At 56.3% G+C, this 19,014-nt stretch overlaps 1 protein-coding gene across 2 annotated transcripts in view; it reads left to right on the top strand.

Moving 5' to 3' along the window:
- Positions 1–3,338: 3,338 nt before the first annotated feature.
- Positions 3,339–19,014, top strand: part of PPP2R2C (protein phosphatase 2 regulatory subunit Bgamma) — a 138,404-nt gene continuing 122,728 nt past the window's right edge. The window contains exon 1 of one of the 2 annotated variants that reach the window (XM_060655477.3): positions 3,339–3,979. In XM_060655477.3, the coding sequence (XP_060511460.1) occupies positions 3,952–3,979 (28 nt within the window). In that variant the 5' untranslated portion in view covers positions 3,339–3,951. The remainder of the gene's footprint in view (positions 3,980–19,014) is intronic. The other variant, XM_060655476.3, reaches the window with a different exon arrangement.

The following is a 19,014-nucleotide window of genomic DNA, read 5'->3' on the forward strand; positions in this document are numbered from 1 at the left end:
CTCGGTCAGCTCTTTGACCTCTGTTGCTAAAGCTCAGCATGCATAGACCCCCTCGTCCACGATCCCCCGCCGACTACACACCGGCCACAGAAGGGAGCACAGGTGCATGCCGACACAGGGCCGTATCCATAACAACCTCCAAACCTAACGCGAGCGAGGCGCCCACCCACAGGAGAAACAGCAGCGTGTTTCCACAGCGGAATATTAGACAGCAATGAAAAATGAATAGATCACAACCACAAATACGCAGTACGGAGCGAACCTTAGAAACATAATGTCGAACAGAACCAGATCCCAAAACATTCATGTCGTGTGATTCTATTTGTAGAAAGTCCCTCCCCACCTCCCCCCGCCCCCGCCCCGATAAAATCACAGTGTTAGAAGTCAAGATGGGGCTACCTGTGGGGTGGACCGAATGGGCTGTCAGGGGGCCTCTGGAGGGTGCCAGTGTCTTCTTTTCTCGACTGGGCTGGCAGTTAAACAAGCGTTTACTCCGCGACAGTTCACTGAGTCGCACATCCAGCTTTTGTGCACTTTTCTGCACACAAACTAAACATCAGTCGAGACCAGGCAGACGGAGACAAAATACTGCAGGGACCACCAGAAGGGGCATAACTTGGTAAGCGGCTGAGAGGCAGGAGAAGGTGGGGTCGCTGAAGCAGAGGGGAGGAGGGGCCGGGAGGCCCGCAGGGTGGAGGCTGGTGAAAGGTCAGCTAAGAGAGGAGGCCATCGACTCCTGCACTGGCTCCAGGAACAGGACAGTCGTTCCCAACCCTCTGGAGACCAGTTTCCCTTTGGGGAGGCAGGGTGGGATTGGTGGAGGGCTCTAGCAGCGAGTGTGGGGGGCGGTGCGGAAGAGGAGATGGTGACTGTAGATGTGTCCTTTGGCACTCTGGTCCCAAAGCGGGGGAGGGCACCATGCTGGCAGCTGGAGGGAAGGCAGTCAGGACTGTTTTTATCGTGGAAAAGACCCAAGCAGGCTTTGCCACGGGGAACCCCTAGGGGGATTGCTGGCAAACCCTTATCAGGGAGGTCGTCTCTACTCCCACTTTGTACAATAGTCCCCCTCGCCATTCATCTCCGTCCCCCTACTCCCTTCCTCCTCTTCCCTGGGTCCTGGCCTCTATGTTATCCGCTCACTTCACCTAATTGATCACGGCCCGCTAAGAGGTCAAACCCATGGGAGCAGGGAGTTTTACCTGTTCGGTTCCCCCTATTATCCCTACTCAACAAACATCTGTCGTGGATGAATGAATGGGGAGGTGTCCTGAAGAGAGAGGGGGTGGGGAAGGGAGGACCAAGGGTGGGGATCTGGAGCTCGGGAAGGGGGCAGGGCACTGAGGGGCAGGGACGTTTGCAGACAAGAAGTGGAAGCAATGGATTGCATGGTGGGGGGGGGGCGGTGAGTGTGGGTGGGGTGGGCAGGAGGTAGAGGGAAGAGCCTTGGTTCTGATGGGGGGGGACAGTGCTTCAGGAGAACTAAGGAGACAGTCTGGAGGAGCTGCAGGAAGTCAGAGAGGACCTCGGGGGTGGAGGGTGCGGAGGGCTGATGTTGTGCCCCGGGGCCCAGCAAGGTTGGAGACCACCAACTCGGGGGTCCCCTGCTTGGCCCAGAAGCTGACCGAGAGGTCGTGCTTGCTGGGCCCGCTCCCGGTCAGGACTTGAACCCAGCCTGTGTCTTCCAGAGCCATTTTGCTACACTGAGCCAGAGAGGTGAGCGGGGTGTGGGCAGAGAGCGGGGGTGCTGGGTTCTGGATGTGAGGTTTGGGCAGCCCAGGCACGAGGGAGAGGGCAGGAGGGGCCGGGCTGGTGGGCGAGACGGCACGTGGATGCCAGCCTCCTTCGCCACAATGCGGAGGTGCGTCCTGAACACATCTCACCTGCGCTTACCCATCCTTGCACTGAGCCTGCACACCTGTGCTTTGAGGCGGACCCGGTGAAAAAGCTGAGGCTGGGGAGAGTGTGGGGTCACTCAGGAAGCAGGTGGTGGTGCTGGCAGAGACCCCAGGACGCTGTGGGGTCCTTTCCATCACAGCCAGCAGGGGTGGGGGGTGGGCGGACCTCCTCCTAGGTCCATTCTGGGCATTTCTGCCGCATGAAAGCCCAGCTCTAGCTGCCAAACACCCACTCCCCAGCGAGAATCCTCAGGCTGCGTCCGCCTGCCCCGGTCTTTATGACCCCGTCCTCCTGCCCCTGCCCCTCCTGGCCCCACTGCAGTTTGGGGGAGCTGCGCGGAGTCCCCAGAAGTCCAGCTGAGAGAAGCAGAGCTTCACAGAATTGTGGGGCTGGGACCTCCTGGCTCCCTCTCCCAGCTGGGGCTGAAGGCCCTCAACATTTGTGGCTCCTCCCAGGCAGTCTCCGCCTTTCCTCCCCCTCCCTTTCCAAAGAGGTTTTGCTGAGTACCTAGGAAGGTACTGGGGGGGGGGGGGTGTCGATCCTTCCCTCCCCACCCTCTGAGGCTCCCCGGTGAGGCCTGTGCCCCTGCAAGGGACTCGATCCTTCAGGCAAAGGCTTAGCTTGGACAAAAGAGGAGACATGCTTTTTGAGGGCCTGATCTGCGCCAGGCACCGCGTGCAATGCGGGGCCACACTGGTGACTCAGGGAAGGGAGGCAGGGAGGGTCCTGCTGGGCGGAAGTCCTGGGCTTGGAGGAGAGGGAGACAGGTAGAGGCATCTGTTTTCCAGCCTGTTTCTGGAGTGCACCCAGCGGTGCTTGCGCCCTTTATCTTCCCAGTAAGTAGAGAGATGAGCCGGGAGGACCGATCATGGAGCTCTGCCTGGAGGAAGCCAGCTAGCCCAGGCAGCTCACCCCGAGTTCTACCTCATCGGTGGCCGATTCTCCCTGCCCCTCCCGCCCTCCCCAACCCCCCCAGCTTCTTCCCACGGCTCCAGTTTTGCGCTCCAGAGAGTCCTCAACTTGTCTGACCCACCCTCTTCTGCCAACGAAGGGGACCCTTGTCCGCCCCCCCGTCCCCACTTCTAAAGTCTTCCAGGCTCCGAGGTGCCACCTTCGGCTGCCCCCCACCCCCACCCCCCATCCCCTCCCTGTCCTTTCGGTAGCTGCCCTTCTGCCCCACCTCTGCTAACCCCTCCGTCGTTGGGCATCTCTCTTCCATAATTTCGGCACCTGGGCGGCCGAGGTGCCCCCGCAAAAGCTCAGCTGACCAGCGCCCTCCCCCCCCCCAGGTGGCCATCTCCGTCCTCCCTCCCCCGCCGGGCACTTCCAGCCACCAAAGGCGCCCACCCGCGGGGCCCGGAGCACAGCGGTGCCTCCCCCGCCGGGGCGCGGCTCCACCTGCAGGGCGCTGGGCGGCAGGCGCGCTGCGGGCGGCGCGGGCCGCGGGGGCGGAGGAGCGGGCGGCGCGAGGGAGGGGCCTGCGGAGCGGCGGCGGCGGCGGCGGCGGCGGCGGCCCCAGCCCGCGCAGCCCGGCTCGGCCCCGGCTCGGTCGGCGCAGCGCCGCGCGCGTCCCCTCCCGCCGCCGCCGCGCAGCCAGGCGCCCCGGCACCAGGCCGCCGCCGCCGCCGCCGCCGCCGCCGGGCGCACGACGCAGCGCGCACCGGCCGGGATGCGCGCCCGGGCCCCGGCCCGCCCCCACCCGCGGCCGCCGCCCGCCCGCCGCGCGCTCGCCTGACCGCGGCGCCCGCCCCGGCCGCCCCGCCCGTCCCCGGCCGCCACCCCCCCCTCCCCGGCCGCGATGCCCGCCCCCCGGGGCCCCGGCGGCCCGCGCCCCTGCTAGGCTGCGGCGGCATGGCCCGCGCGCCCGGCGCGACCTCTGCGGATTGCATCGGTGTGTGGCGGCGGGGCATGCCCAGGGCACCGGGCACGGCCTTCAATGGGCGAGGACACGGACACGCGGAAAATTAACCACAGCTTCCTGCGGGACCACAGCTATGTGACTGAAGGTAACGTACGTGTTGTCTGAGGCCCCCTCCGGCCGGCCGCGGCGTGGGGATGCCGTCGCACCGAATGCCCTCCGAAGGTTTGGACCGCGCGCTGTGTGTCGTGTCCCCCCCCCCCCTCCCCCGCCCCACCCCACCCCACCCTATCCCACCCCGCCCCGGGTCCCGGAGGGAGGGAGCCCGAGGGCGCCGGCCTCCGCTTCCCAGCGCCCTCCTCCGCGCCGCCCTCCGGCCGGCAGCTTTCGACCCCCCAGGCCCGGAGGCATCCCGAGTCGGCCGTGGCCGTCATTTGTAGAAAGGCCATTCCTGCGGCTAATCTGGCGAAGAAATCCGGGGAAATTAAATGGTTTAGAATCCTGGGTTGGCCATTTCAGCCCTGCCCAAAGCCTACAGAATTTTCTAGGCTTCCCACTCCCCGGAGACGAAGAGGGATCCGAGGGGGTGTGTGTGGGGGGGGAAATCCATTTCCAGATTCCCCCCAGAGGCTCGCTGTCCTGGGCCCCTCCCTGTGCCTCCGGAGGCAGGGGCCCTTCCTGGGTGGGAGAAGGCGGCTGGTTTGGGGTTGGTCTTTTATACCTGGTGAGTTATACTGACATAGGAGGAACTGGCCCCAAACTGTCAGAATTTTCCCCCCAAAAGTGGGGCATGCCATCCCGAAAGGGCCCGGCGTTTGAAATCTCCCAAATCGGCCCTAGAGGCCCAAGCCCAACCCCCACCCCGAGATGGTGGGATCCAGAGGGTCGGGGCCCAGTGACTTCCAAGGGTCTCTCTTCTCCCTCCACCTTGCCCGGAGAACGGTGGGGACAGGTCCCAAGCCGCAGCCAGGGGCCCGCGGAGCGAATCCTCGATTTGAAGATGGGGATAGCTAGCCGCGGGGTGGCAGTATGCATCAGTGAGGACACTTGTGCTGGAGACCTTCCCGGGTTTAGGGACCGTGAGCACCTTGCCTAGGGGTTGCTGGACTGGCCGCCTACGTGTTCGTGGGTTTGCAGCGAGAGGTCCCCGGGTGGGCGCCCCGGTGGGAGGGGCCCCGGGCATCGCGGTCCGCGGGGGCTGGTGCGCGTGGGTGCCGCTGTCAGGGAACCTGTGTGGGCTTGGCGCCGGTGACTCTGACTCCTGGGTGGCGTCCGATGCTCCGGTGCCTGGCTCCACCGGAAATGAGGCCGAGCGGGTAGCCGGCGCCCTTGCGGAGGAGGCCGGGGAGCGTCGGGCCAGCGAGGGGCGGGTGGGACCCCTGCGTCCCGGCCCGGAGAGCAGAGGCAGGGTGTGTAACCTGGGAGGAGGGACGCTGAGGGGCGGCGCTTCCCGCTCCCCGGAGGAGAACCGCTGAGTCATGCTTTGCTGATGGGGGAGGGGGTGGCGGGAGGAGGCCGCGCAGCCGGGCCGGGTGAGGGCTCGGGCCCCCAGCTAGGGCTTTCTGGGGCCCAGGGAGCTGAAAGCGGCCCTTTGTCGCCTGCCTTGGTGAGGTTGAGGAAGAATCGGCGAGTTCTTTCTGCTGGCAGGCTGCTGAGCACAGAGGGTGAAGGAGGCCTCTGGGCTGCTGGCAGGTGCCCCAGTGGCCTGGCTCCGGCCGAGAGGGCATCTTGGCAGGTCATTCTGGTCTGGCTTTGTGCAGGAAGCCCGAAGCCTGTTTTCTCCTCTCGCGTGGAGGCGGATGGGACAGGACGCGGGACTTGGTGATTAAAAGTAAAAAGCACCATGCCTCACCCCCAGTGGGCTTGAGCAAAGACGAGTTCCTTCTTCACCCTGTCTCCCCCCCGGCCTGCTTGCTTTCATAAATTTAAAAGCTCTTAGCGGAGGAGAGCAAGGGGCCAGTGGATACTTGGAGTAAGAAGTGCTTTTAATTCCTCGTCATTCATTCAACAAATACTTAGCTCCTATGTGCCAGTCACTGTTGTAGCCCCCACGGGTCTAGACAAAGATGCTGCCCTTGGGCAGCCTGTATTCTAGAAGGGAGCTCTGTGCGTGGTATTGAGGGGAAGCTTTTCCACCAAGTCTTGGTCTCCCCATCTGTAAAATGGGAGTGAATAATAACCATCTTGCCTACAAGGTCTTGGGGTTTCTGGGAGGGTCCGGCGGACTGGCGGATGACGGAGCCATCTTGGAACAGGAAATTGTCAGGAAATTGTCAGCTGGCAGTTGAAGTATGTTAAGCACCTGCTGTGTGCTGGGGCCTCACTCAAGATACCGCATACACCATACCCCCGTTCTATAGATAAAGAAGTCAGGGTTTGACCTTGTCGGTGTCCCAGGCTGAGTGCGTGTGTAGGGCATAGGGCTCAGGGGGGCTGGGATGCAGAGGAACAAGAGGGTCTAGCAGAGGAAGCAGTGACAGTCATTGTTGGAATCCTATGAGATTTCTGGCCTCCCTACGTGAAAACAGACTTTCACAACGTTGCGCCCTGCATTTTGTGCTCGGAGACCAGGGTAGGTCACAGATTTGGGTGTCAGACAGACTTGTGTTCAAATCCTGCTTCTGCCTCTTCACAGGCTGTGTAATCTGGGACAAGTTATTAAACCTTTCCGAGCTTCACTTTCTCCCTTCGTACAGGGGGAGATAATAATAACAAGCCTTACGTTATTATTATTAGGATGATCAGTGATTATTACGCTAATGTAGAAAACATCAGCACAGTGCTTGGTCTATTGGAGGCATTTGATAAATGGTACTGGTATAATTTAAAAGGCTCCTGGAAGAGCTTCATGAGCAAATAATGGATGCTGAGATCTTGCAAAAGACCCAGGTGTACAAATTCTTTTTCCACCTGGTCATTTGGCCCACAAACACTTACTCACTACACTCCAGTGGCTCTGGTCTACTTCCTGCTCCTTAAGCAGGTCATTTTTTTTTTTTTTCCTTGCTTCACGGCCTTTGCACTGGCTGTGTTCTCTATCTAGAATATCCACCTCCTGCCTTTCTCATAGCTGGCTCCTCCTCAGCCTTTAGATCTCAAGTCAAACATCGTCTTTGCCTATGGGAGTCCTGCTCGAATTCCTCAATCTCTTATAAAATCTCAAATACTTTGGGAAGAGTTTAGGTTTTGTTAGTCATTCACACCTTGGTATGAATTAGAGCAGCTTTTTTTTTTTTTTTTTCTTTTTCCTCAACTCTTGGCTCATCTCAGCTGATCGAGGGTTGTGATCACTAAGCACGGATGCAGGCCACCCTGGGGCACAGAGAACTTGGAAAGGTTGGGTGGGTGTTGGGGAGGGCAGTATCGTTGAGTCTCTCCAGACAGTAGAAGGACCTGGACCCTTGAGAGAGGGTCCCCAGGGGTAGGAGAGTGCCAGGAAGTGTCTGTGTGTTTAGACTTTTCTCAAGAGCCAGATGTGGCCCAGGAGGGGCGCTTCCTGGCTGTGTTCCCTTGCTGCAGCCACGGAGCTCAGCTTTTGGATGAGTGAAATAGGCGTTTCTAGGTTAGTCTGGTCTGCAAGCCCCTTCATCCCCTTTCACGCAGCAGCGTTTCCCAAGCCCATTCGCTACTGGCTCTGGCCCTGGGCAGACATGGGGGCTCCCAGCCCATAGGAGGCGGCACATGCTGAAGAGAGAGTTGGTGGCAGTGACTGGGTGTCTTTGGGAAGGAGCAGTCACTCCCAGGTGCCTGCAGGTTAAGGCACCTGAGGGCACACTTTTCTGCCAGGACCACAGTCCCCTCCCTGGAGTATCTCAGCCATTAAACTCTGTCATCTCTGCCTTTTACATCCATGGAAAGAAAGGTACCTCCGTCTCCCTGACCCCGTATCCCTGCCTTCCTCGTGTGCTGCATGTGGTTCAGAGCCACCTGTGTGTCCCCGCGGATTGTATGGTTGAGAGATGAAGCAGGGCTCAGAGGAGGAAGGGGTAAGGTCGGGAGGGTGTCCCAGGCCTGTCTGAACCCAGCATTTGGGCAGTTTCCACAGCATGGAATTGTCTTCCTGGTTCGAACTGGTTGAGCGGGGATAATGTCAGCTTTCTGCCCACGCCTAGACTACGCCGGAGAGGCATGCTTTGTGGGAGACCAGGGTTCATCCAAATTTGCCCCCACGTTGGGGCTGTTGAGGCTGATCTCCCCAATACCCAGCGCCTCACCCCACAAGAGCATCGTGGTTCTCACCCAGAAACCTGTGGCCAGAGGCCGGGCCAGCTTGGTCCGAGGCTAATGCGTCCCTCTTGCAGTGACTGGTTCTAGAACGGACATGGGAACCAGTTCTGGAGGTCGCATGGAAGCTGGTTTCTCTCTTGGAAGGAGCAGGGAGGCTCCCATGGTTGCCAGCAGCCCCCCTGAGACCATGAAGCGGGTAAGTCCTAAGCCAACAATGCTGACGGTGTCTGAGCAGAGAGTGAGTGGCAGCAGGGGACATTGTGACTCCGTGGATTAACCAGGCCTGATGTCCACCCGTCTCTGGGCTTCCATTCCCATGAGCTGCCACACTTCCTCTTTGCTGCACACCTTAAGCTGAGCCTCTGTGCCTGGTAGCCAACAAACCCCCTTTCCTGGTTATCTGGAAGACCGGGAGCCTGCCCCGTCACTCCCAGCTAAGATTTGAGACCCAGGAAACCAAGAGGGAGTTTGATGTGTTCACTTTCTGTGTTAGGAATCCTGTTGGATGTGTTTTATTGCACTCAAGTCAGGGCTGCTGAGTTCTGGCTTCCCTTCCTCGGCCCTCCTGAGGAGGCATTCCAGCCAGATGAGTTCTCCCAGGAGACCTGCATTCCCGGTGGGGTCTGACTCTGGGTTCGTCATCTCGACCAGGTCACCCCGTGTCTCGGACCCCGAGCGTCTTCTCTGGATTGCTGCTCGCTTGAAATGAGAGATGCACAGTTTGTTTGATGTTATAAACGTGTCCGTCACGTGCTACGTGCATGTGTTCCTTCGTGGGAGGAACACTGTCTGTGAGCCCAGGGCTTTAAATGGCTCGGTGTGTGTGAACACACCCAGCCCAGGGCCTGGGGCCCAGTCAGTACTTAATAAACGTCGTCTGCCAACGGTTAGAGTTAGGATAGCCTAGAACCATCGCCAGACTGGCTAGCCCAACCCCATAGCCACTCCACGGGGAAATGGAGGCTAAGAGGGGGTCGCTCATGGCGTTTCCCTGAAGCCAGCCCAGAGGGAGAGTGGGGGGAGCCAGCTTTCGGTTGGAAATCAAGCTGGGGACTGCTGGGCCTTCACCCCCATTGCTCCCCTTTCAGAATATCACTTCCATGAGCAGTCCTGGACTTTCACAGACTCACACTGTCTCCATGTCAGGGGTGGGGGGGGGGGGCAGTGAGAGAGGCTGGGTGTTCTCTGTTCAGTCGCGCCACCTCTCTGAGCCTCAGTTTCCTTACACTGGGTTGTCACACAGCTCTAAGGAGCAAAGGCTGTGTGGACTCCACCGTTGAGTGGGTTGGCCCCCACAGCCCCCTCCCTGTAAGCAGCTCACTGGTTTATTTTTATTTTTTTATTTAATTTAGTTTTGTATGTTTACTTATTTTTTGAGAGAGAGAGAAAGAGAGAGAGAGAGAACAAGCAGGGGAGAGGCGGGGGGGCGGGGGGACAGAGCATCCGAAGTAGACTTTATGCCCACAGCACAGAACCCTATGCAGGGCTCAAACTCACGAACCGTGAGATTGCGACCTGAGCTGAAGTCAGAGACTTAACCGACTGAGCCACCCCGGCGCCCCGAAGGCAACTGTTTAAATTCAGCAAGAGATTATAGGAGTTTTCCAGCGCTTGGCAGTCTGTGCCATCCGGGCAGTCACGTGGGGCCCCACGCCCGGAAGGACCGGATTCTGGTTTTGTGCTCTGCTGTCACCGTGTGGAGTTTTTATCATCTTCTCTCCGGACCCATGCTTTGTAGGCGACGTCTGATGGGGGCAGCGGAGTGGACGCCCGAGCAGAGATGATGCGTGCAGCACGTGTGGCAGCTGCTTTGTGCCGCTGCTACACACACCTTGTGTTTGCTTCGAGCGTCGCTGAGCTCCCACACGCGTGGGCCGCCACATTCTGTGCTTCCGCAGCGGGTCGGCTGATGGCCCGGAGAAGCCACGCTTTTCCACTTGAACCAGACTAGATTCAGTGGCAGAAAGGAGGCAGTGACGTGCTAAGGAGCACGAGGGACCAAGGAGCCCTGCCGTCCCCTCCTCCCCGCATTCCGTCCTTGCGTGAGCTAATCACTGATGCTGAAAATAATGACCCAGAAGGAAAGGACAGGAGGGGACAGCCCTAGTCCTTCCCTTTCAATCTTATTCATCACTGAGCCAAGGGTAGAGGCGTGTGTGTAGAATGTGCAAGCATCAAAAAGTGAAACGAGGGGCGTCTGGGTGGCTGAGTGGGTTAAGCGTCTGACTTCGGCTCGCGTCATGATCTCACAGTTTCGTGGGTTCGAGCCCCACATCAGGCTCCGTGCTGACAAAGCCTGGAGCTGCTTCAGATTCTGTGTACCCCCTGCACACCCCCCCCCCCCAAAAAAAAACTAATAAACCTTAAAAAAAGAAAAAACAGCTAAATGAAACCAGATGAGCTGTTTGGGTTAGCATCCACACTGCCCTGGTGACAATGAATACGGTACCCACGCGGGTAGGAACCCCCAGATACGAATTGTGTGTTTCCGTGAGTCTGCATTCCCGTTAAATGCTCTTGTGTTCACACTTAACGCTGGAATTGCAGAACAGAATGGTGACTGGCAGAATTCACGCTGATAACTTAAACGTTTAGTTTTTCTGTCGGCGTTACGTAGCAAATAACACTGCGGCGAGTTATGGGGAAAGTGAAAAAGGTTTATGTTTTAGTTCCTCTGGTTTTTTGAACCGGGTGCTCTGCATTTGCATTTTGCACTGGGCCCTACAAATGGTAGAACTGGCCCTCCTTTACTATATGGGACAGGTTGGCATTTCCAGGGGGCAAGAATCCTTGGCCCGCCTCCCACCGCCCCCTTGGCTTTTGGGATTGGTAGAGAACTGGTGAGAGCCTGTCACCCATTGGGCAGCTTTTCCCTATTGGGCGGGGTTAAAGTATTAAAGGTCCCTGCTCCTCCCCTACCCGCTGGGGCTGGCACTCCTTGGGCTGTTCCAAGGAGGGGATGCCAAGTGTCTCATTTCAGATTCCAGCCTTTCGACCTGTGTCCCCACAGCCCTGAACTGAGGGGCAGTAGAGGAGGGGTCCCTAGCTCCCCATGCCCCCCACCCCCCCCATTACCATTAATAAAGCAGATTCTTTTGATTTCTCTCTTCTTGGCTACCTCCCCTGTGTGGCCTCAAATCCTAGCGGCAGGGAGGGCTGCCTAATGGTTACCTCAGTCCCGCCCCAGACTCCACGGCTTTATTCCTGTGATAGATACGCCATAGTTCAATTAATCACCCCCATTGTTGTATAATTAGGTGGCTTGTTTTTCTGGTATAACACCGAGTGAACGAACACTGTTTGCTATGAAGATACTCTACGCCCAACTCCCAACCCCGAACATCTTCGGAATAATTTCTTCAGAGAGAACCCTGTGCGTGCAGTGTCTTGCGAAAATGATGAACGCGTTTGGTGTTCTCGACACATATCGCCAAGTTATGCTCCAGAAAGTGTTGCTGTTTTTACCACGTGCTGATCAGCACTCGATACCCTAACGTGTTTGACCTCTGCAGATATCACAGATGAAAAGTATTTGTTTTAGTTTATGTCTGAGTACCGATGAGATGGGCTATTTTTTCCCCCTTTTGTTCAATAGATATTTGCCACCCCCCCCTTCTGTGCCGGGGGGATGTTAGCTGTTGGACGGGCAACGTTGAAGACGGAGTTCATTGCTGTCCTTCAGTCAGCCACTCATTCATTCGCTGGGCAGATATCTCTGGAGCTGCCTCTGTGTTCTGGGCACTGGCTTCTTCCGGGTTGCTGGGGCAGGGAGGGGGAGGGTGGGGTGAGAGCTGGGAGAGGAGAGCGCTCAGGAAGAGCCTGGGGTTCTGCAGTGGCTAAAGGACAGATCACAGGGAGTCTGTGGCACGGTTGGGGTAGGCACCCAGGTGGGCCATGGAGTCATAGGCCTGAGAATCTGGGTGGGAAGGGACAGGGCGGGGGAAGAAGGATGGGTCACCATCCTGCCATCCTGTTGGGTAGGAGGACAGTATTGGAAAGCATCTCCCGGGCTCCCTGTTTCAGGTGTTTACACGCACTCTGCACCCTGTTCCCCGGGGGCTCTGCTTCGGTGATGCCGTCTTTCCATGAGCCCTTAAGGTCTGCAACTCTGTCTCCCCGCTCAGGTCTCCCTGCTGGCACACAGAGTCATTTGCTCTCTGTTCTCGGCTCTCCCCGACAGACAGCCCCTTGACCCCTTTTCTCCAATCTCACTGCCTCTGGGGCAAAACGCTCCAGGTCCTAGAAGGCACGTTTCCAGGGCTCTGTGCTCTGTGGACGCAAGCCAGGCTGTGTCCTTCTCCAAAACGTCGGCCTGTCTCTGCCAGGGTCTTGGATGCCATTGGGAGAGTGAGCTGCCTCCAGCAGTCTGGAGGAATCTGCAGCCCGCAGCACCCTGGGGAGTCCTGCTAGTTAAACCAGGCCCTGCAAGACAGGTGCCTCTTTTCCACTGCACTGGTGTCCCGTGGCCCTCATCAAAACGACCCATGTGGACTTGAGTATTAAATGATTAGGAAACCAACATAATAGCCATTATTAGTATTAACCATTTATTGAGTATATACTATGTGCCAGACACGATGCTAAGTACAGCATCTTACTGGATCCTAACAAAGCTCTGGGTTGTATGTATTTTCCCCATTTTACAGGGGAGAAAGCTGAGGTTTGGGCACGTGTGAAGAGTCACAGCTATAAACGGGCAGAGCTGGGGTTTGAACAGAGGCTATCTGCCTGCAGAACCCGCACTCCTGACCTCCACACTGTGTGGAGGAACCAACAGGGAGGGGACAGGAGATCTGTTGGGTTCTGATTATGCTCCTTGCTTAGGAGGGTCTGGGATTCAAACCCAGCACTGCCTGGTGTGGTGCTCACGCTGGGCATGCGGCAACACATCGGTCCTAGCCGTGTGTGTGGTTGGAGGCAGTTGAGATGGGCCAGGAGGAGAAGGGCTCCCCTCTACGGCATAGGGGGTGGGGGCCGGGGGGATGGTCACAGCTCTACAGAAGACAGGTGCTTTGGCACTGAAGGGAGTGGCATTCTTCAGGGCAGACAGCGATGCCCTTTGGGACATGGCATTCTAGTACATTCCAGGCAGGAAGAACAGCATGTGCAAAGTGACATATGCTTGTCTCCTGACAGCGTCTGGGCTCTTCCTCCTGGGTCCAGGAAGCAGTTCCCAGCCAGCTCTGGGTGCAGGGACCACCTGGGAGCCACTGTGCTGCCCAGGACAGGCACTGCCTCCTTGTACAATGTGGGCTATTGTCCTCCCCAACCCTGGGCTGAAGGGCCCATTGAAACGGAACAAAGGCAGCTTAGAGGTGCCGGCTGCCCCGAGCAGGGATAGGATCACCAGCTCAGGCCCAGGATCACCAGCTCAGGCCCGGGGCTTGCTCTGGGCCAGCCTGGCCTTCTGCATTTCTCCACCCTGGAGAGGTCATAGCCCTGACCCCTGGGGCTGCTGCTGCTGGAGGCCGGGACCTGGGCCCCCCGGGGCCTGAGCTCTGGTCTGAGCTGGCAGGTGCTTCAGCCTCGGAACCTGTTTCCCCGTCCATCTGGGAAGCAGAGAGAGAACTCCCAGCCACCCGGGCTTTTTGTGAGCATTGAGTGAAATAATCTATATACCGTACAGAAACCTCAATAAAAGGCAATTACTTGTGTTATGAGTATCAGCTTTTGGATTTTGTTTTCATTTCAAAAAAGTGGTAATGAAAACTTTTATTTATTTTTTTAACATTTATTCATTTTTGAGAGAGAAAGAGAGAGAGAGAGAGGGAGGGAGGGAGAGCACATGAGTAGGGGAGGGGCAGAGAGAGACGGAGACACAGAATCCGAAGCAGGCTCCAGGCTCTGATCTGTCAACACAGAGCCTGACGTGGGGCTCAAACTCATCAGCCGTGAGATTATGACCTGAGCTGAAGTCGGACGCTTAACCGACTGAACCACCCAGGTGCTCCCGGACTGAAAAATTTTTAAGCCAAATCAGGACCCCGGTCACATCACCCCACCGCAGCAGGCCAGTGTTTCTTACCTGACCAAGTCAGAACGAGTGCTAATTCCTTCCCATCTGAATTCTCGTCCATCTTGGCAAGGTCCCCACTTGTCTCAAAAATGCCTTTTTATGGTTGCTGGGTTTGAACCAGGATCCCAAGGCCCGCACCTGCAAGGGGGTGTTCTGTCTCTTATGTCTTTCCTGATCGAGACCAGTCCTCTATCCCATTCTCAGACCCCTGACTGCTAAAGACATTCGTGACTGCTTTGGAAAGATGCTGGTTTCACCCCCTACTGTCCCCAGCCTGTGTCTGGCTCCCAGTTTTGCCAGAAGGGTCTAGAAGGCTAATGAGCGGTTGCCCGGACCCTGGGAGTCACCCCGGGAACGTGCCTCTCTCTCCTTCCAGGGCCTTCCTCACCTTTCATCAGCGGACAGACCGGGACATCCGTCTTCACCGAGGCCTAGCCAGATGGGAGATTCGTGAACAAAAGCAGCGGTTTCTGTGTTAAGCCATTGAGTTTTGAGATGATTTTTTTACACAACAGATAACTGGAATAGTCATGGATTCCCAGCTTGAAGTCTTGGTCCAGCTCAACTCCTGTTCCTTCTGAGGCCCCTTGTCCAGCTAATTGTGCTTTCCTTGGTTCTGCCCTTGCAGAGCCTTCCAGAACTTCCTACCTGTGTATGTTAGTCTGTGTCAATTTCTGTTGTTTATCATTACCCCCAATTCCCAGTGCCAGCCAGGAAGGCGACTCAGCTCAGATCATAAGACAAGACTGGAACCCAGTCCCTTCTGGAACATCAGTAGATACGCACATGGGACGTACCTGCTTCCCCTTACACAGCTCAGCACCTGCTACCCACCAGGTGTTGGGTAAATACGTGGTCGAGTGACCAAGAGGAAAAGTGCCACACTTTCCCCTACCAGCTTCCCCGAGTAGAAACAGTCTTCTCTTGGCAAAGTTGAAATACGTGCAGATTTCAGTCTTCACGGTTCCAGGGAAATCGCGCCAGCGCCGCGGCCCCACGGATCAGACTTGAGCTACCCCGGCGCGGTAGCTGTGAGGAACTGCGTCAATCGCAAACTTTGCCAGTAAGTTTTCAGGGCACGGATCACTAAGTAAATACCAGATGCACGTTGCAGAGCCTGCCAGGTCACTTCTTTCCGTGTCTGTCGCTGGCTGGTCACCGCGCGTGTGTTAGTTCACACACAGACAGCAAAGCATGTGGTACTGTTGCCTCCTTTGTCTCCCCGCGATGAGGCCATGTGACGCCTCACGGAAATGGAAAATCAAAAGAAGGAACGGGCCAACAGCGACGACGCCCAGCAGGGGAGTGAAAAGGGATCCTGCTGGAGGGGAACCGTGGGTGGCATGTGAATGGAGTCCTAGAGGAAATCGCCGATCCTGGGAGCATTGGAACCATGGCCTGAGGAGAGTCTCTTGGGCAGCGACAGGCGCTAAGTGAAAGAGATCCTACCCTCGTGGCTGAAGAATGTGGCTCCGGAGGGAGGGAGATACCCCAGAGGAAGTGACTCTGGGAGGTGTTTCACCACGTTGGAAACGCAAAGGGGTGAGATCTTGGAAGCTGATCTGAACTTGGGAAGACGGCTCTCCAAGGCACAGACGAGGTGCCAGCCGCCAGCAGAAGCAGCAACCTTCAAACTACTTTCCATATGCTTCTTTTTACAAAGACATAAAACACTTGACTTCTCTCAATGTTTCCAATGCTTTAAATCACTGAACTAAATAAATATTGGTTTTACTATTTTTTATATCCCTATACGCTTGTAACCATCAATGAGAGAGGTTTTTTTTTTAATGCTTACTTATCTTTGAGAGAGAGAGAGAGCACGCGCGCGCACGGGGGGGAGGGGCAGAGAGAGAGGGAAACACAAAATCTGAAGCAGGCTCCAGGCTCTGAGCGGTCAGCACAGAGCTGGATGCAGGGCTTGAACCCACAAATGTGAGATCATGACCTGAGCCGAAGTCAGATGCTTAACCGACTGAGCCACCCACATGCCCCAATAAGAGAATTTGGTTTAAAAAAATTTTTTTTAATGTTTATTTATTTTTGAGACAGAGAGAGACAGAGCATGAACGGGGGAGGGTCAGAGAGAGAGGGAGATACAGAATCTGAAGCAGGCTCCAGGCTCCGAGCTGTCAGCATAGAGCCCGACGCAGGGCTCTAACTCATAGACCGTGAGATCATGACCTGAACCAAAGTCGGATGCTTAACCGACTGAGCCACCCAGGTGCCTCTAGAGTTTTTAATGACTTAAAAAAATTATCTTTAAAGTCACAGAACATTTGTAATTTCCAGATTGATTCTTAAGATCACTTTGAATGATTTGAGCGTGCACGGTCATTTCTATGCTCCCCCAACCCGAGAACTCCCTGTACTTACTTCAAATGGGTAGTGTCTATGCTGCATGGCCCTTCCACAGGTCGAGGCCACGGTGATGTTCTGAATGGTCAATATTCTTCTTGTTGAAGGCAACGACTCGAGAATATTAAATAGCGCAAATCCCTCACCGTGGATATGGTCAGGCAGCCCTTGGATCGCTGAGAGAGGGACACACGCCCTCCCGCCACTGTGCTCACCATGCGGACCTCCAGCCAGCCCGTCTGCTTCGGGGACAATCCATCACAGAATGAGCTGGCTGAAGGAGTCCGAGGCTGAACGAAAGTGGCTCCTGTATCGGCTTTCAACGTGAAAGGTGATAAAAACAACCCTGAATATTTTATAGCCCCGAGGAGAGGTCAGGCTCTTTATTGAAAGTGTGAAAATATAATCCATCATAACATGTCCCATATCATCAGACTGTGGGAGCTAAGCTCCATTCAGGTGCTCCTTGCGAGAAGATTTTAATTGTATTTCTCTATTTATTTCATCTCATTACAGAAACGTTTGAAAATGCAGGAGGTAGAACGGGGGCGGGGGGAATAACATCCTGATGTCACTGCCCCGGAAACCGTTGTTCCAGTTTTTTGTATTTCCTGTTTACCACTCCCCTACAGACTGTAATGTAAATACAGTTTGTATCTTTTAGAATACCTAACACGCTGAAACGTTTCCCCGTATTGTCACAGTTTCTGAGTAAATAATTTTTAATGGCTGCGTAATAGTCCGTTGCGTAGATATAATTATTCATTCAGTAACTAGGTCCGGATTCGTTCATCAGACTAAGGTGGATGCCTGCAGTCGGTGTGTGTGTAGGGGGGAGGTGCAGGACGGAGGAACAGGGCACAGCCCCTCCCTGGAGAACGTCTGGAATCAGGGGGACGTAAATATAGGGTCATAATACAGTGTGCTGGGGGCTGGGAGGCAGGGGGACCCCACAGCTGGGACGGGCTCGCCGTGTGGGAGCAGGGCAGAGAGGCTGGGTCCGGAGCAGAGAAGCGGCCGTAGGGAGAAGGGGAGAAAGCGTCCCCAGTACTCGGAACCAGTTGGCACATTGTGGGAGCCCATTCACCTATGGGGCTTGGGCTCCCCGGGCAGTGGTAGACGAACAGGCAGGCCGGGAAAGGGCCCTTTGTAATCTGTCCAGGCACGGAAGGAAGAGGGAACGAGAGTGGCCGGAGGTCCCTGGGGGGTTGGAGAGTGAGGTGGGGAGGAGGGTGACGTTCAGAGGTTGTGTGAGCACCTCCAGGAGCGGCGAGAAGGCTCCTGGGACGGGCCTTGGGAGGAGGTGGAAGTGAGGGTTGTCCACGCGCCCTGGTAGAGGGAGGAGGAGGGCTGAGCCTCCTCGCATGGTCTGATCACGACAGGAGTGCTCCCCAGCTGGCGTCACAGGTGACAGTGGGCCGAGGGTGGAGGCACCTCCCTGCTCCTGGACGCCGACATCCCAACTCTGGGTGGTTTTTTTTTTTTTTTTTTAAGTTTATTTATTTATTTATTTAGACAGAGCGTGAGTGGGGAAGGGGCAGAGAGAGAGGGGGAGACACAGAATCCCAAGCAGGCTCTGCTCTGTCAGAGCTCGAATCCACAAATTGTGAGATCATGACCAGGGCTGAAATCAAGAGCCAGACGACTCACCCGATGGAGCCACCCAGGCACCTCCCAACTCCAGGGGCCTTAAAGGTGCTCATCATGTGATGAGCGTCCTTGTGAATGTGTCTCTTCCCGTATCTCGGGTGTTCTTGTCTCTGGCCACCTGGGAAGTCAATTTCTCGGTGAAAGGATAGGAGAGTTTTTCGGGGCTTGAATAAAGATTTGGGTACCATGTTGACTACCGAAATAAAAACAAAATTGACCAACAGTTTTTGTGGGGGAGATCTTTGGAAGAGTTAAGTGTGTGTGTATGTCATGAAGCTTTGGCACAATCCGTAGGTCACAGCGAACCTGTCAGGCTCGGTCTTTCTTGCGTAAGAAAGACAAGGATAGATTTCAGGCTGGGCGCCTGGAGACGTAGGGCTCTGTTCATCGTCTCTCCGTGTGTATTTGATGGCGATGGGCTTCGGCTGTGCCGAAGGACACGTACCGTGAACCTGTGTCCGCACCTACAAACGTTCCTGTCTTCGTGGGAAGATGACAGTGGTGGTGACGGTGACAAGAGGAACTGCCATTTTTAAAAAATATTTTGTGATGTTTTTATCGATTTTTGAGACGGAGAGAAAGCACAGGTTGGGGAGGGACAGAGAGAGGGGGAGACAGGGACCGAAGCGGGCTCTGTGCCGATAAGCAGATATCCTGACGTGGGGCTGGAACTCACGAACCGTGAGATCGTGACCTGAGCAGAAGTCGGTTGCTTAACTGACTGAGCCACCCAGGCGCCCCGCTGCCATTTCTTGACTGCTACAGTGTCGCAAGACATATGTTCGTGACCTCGCTGGAGCTTTATACCCACCCAGGAGTGGGGGAGTGACCCCCTTTGGTATATCAGGAAACAGAGCCCCGTAAAGGTCAGGTTGCGTGCCTGAAGTCACACGGTGCATGTTGCTGCTTGACAAACCGCTGTAAACCGTAGTGACCGAAGACGACAGCCGTGTCGTTATGGCCCCTGGATGCTCCGGGTCAGGAGTTTGAGCAGGGTTTGGCTGGGCTC

The sequence above is a fragment of the Panthera onca genome, chromosome B1 (genome assembly GCF_046562875.1).
Source record: "Panthera onca isolate mPanOnc1 chromosome B1, mPanOnc1 haplotype 2, whole genome shotgun sequence".
Taxonomy (NCBI): Eukaryota; Metazoa; Chordata; class Mammalia; order Carnivora; family Felidae; genus Panthera; species Panthera onca.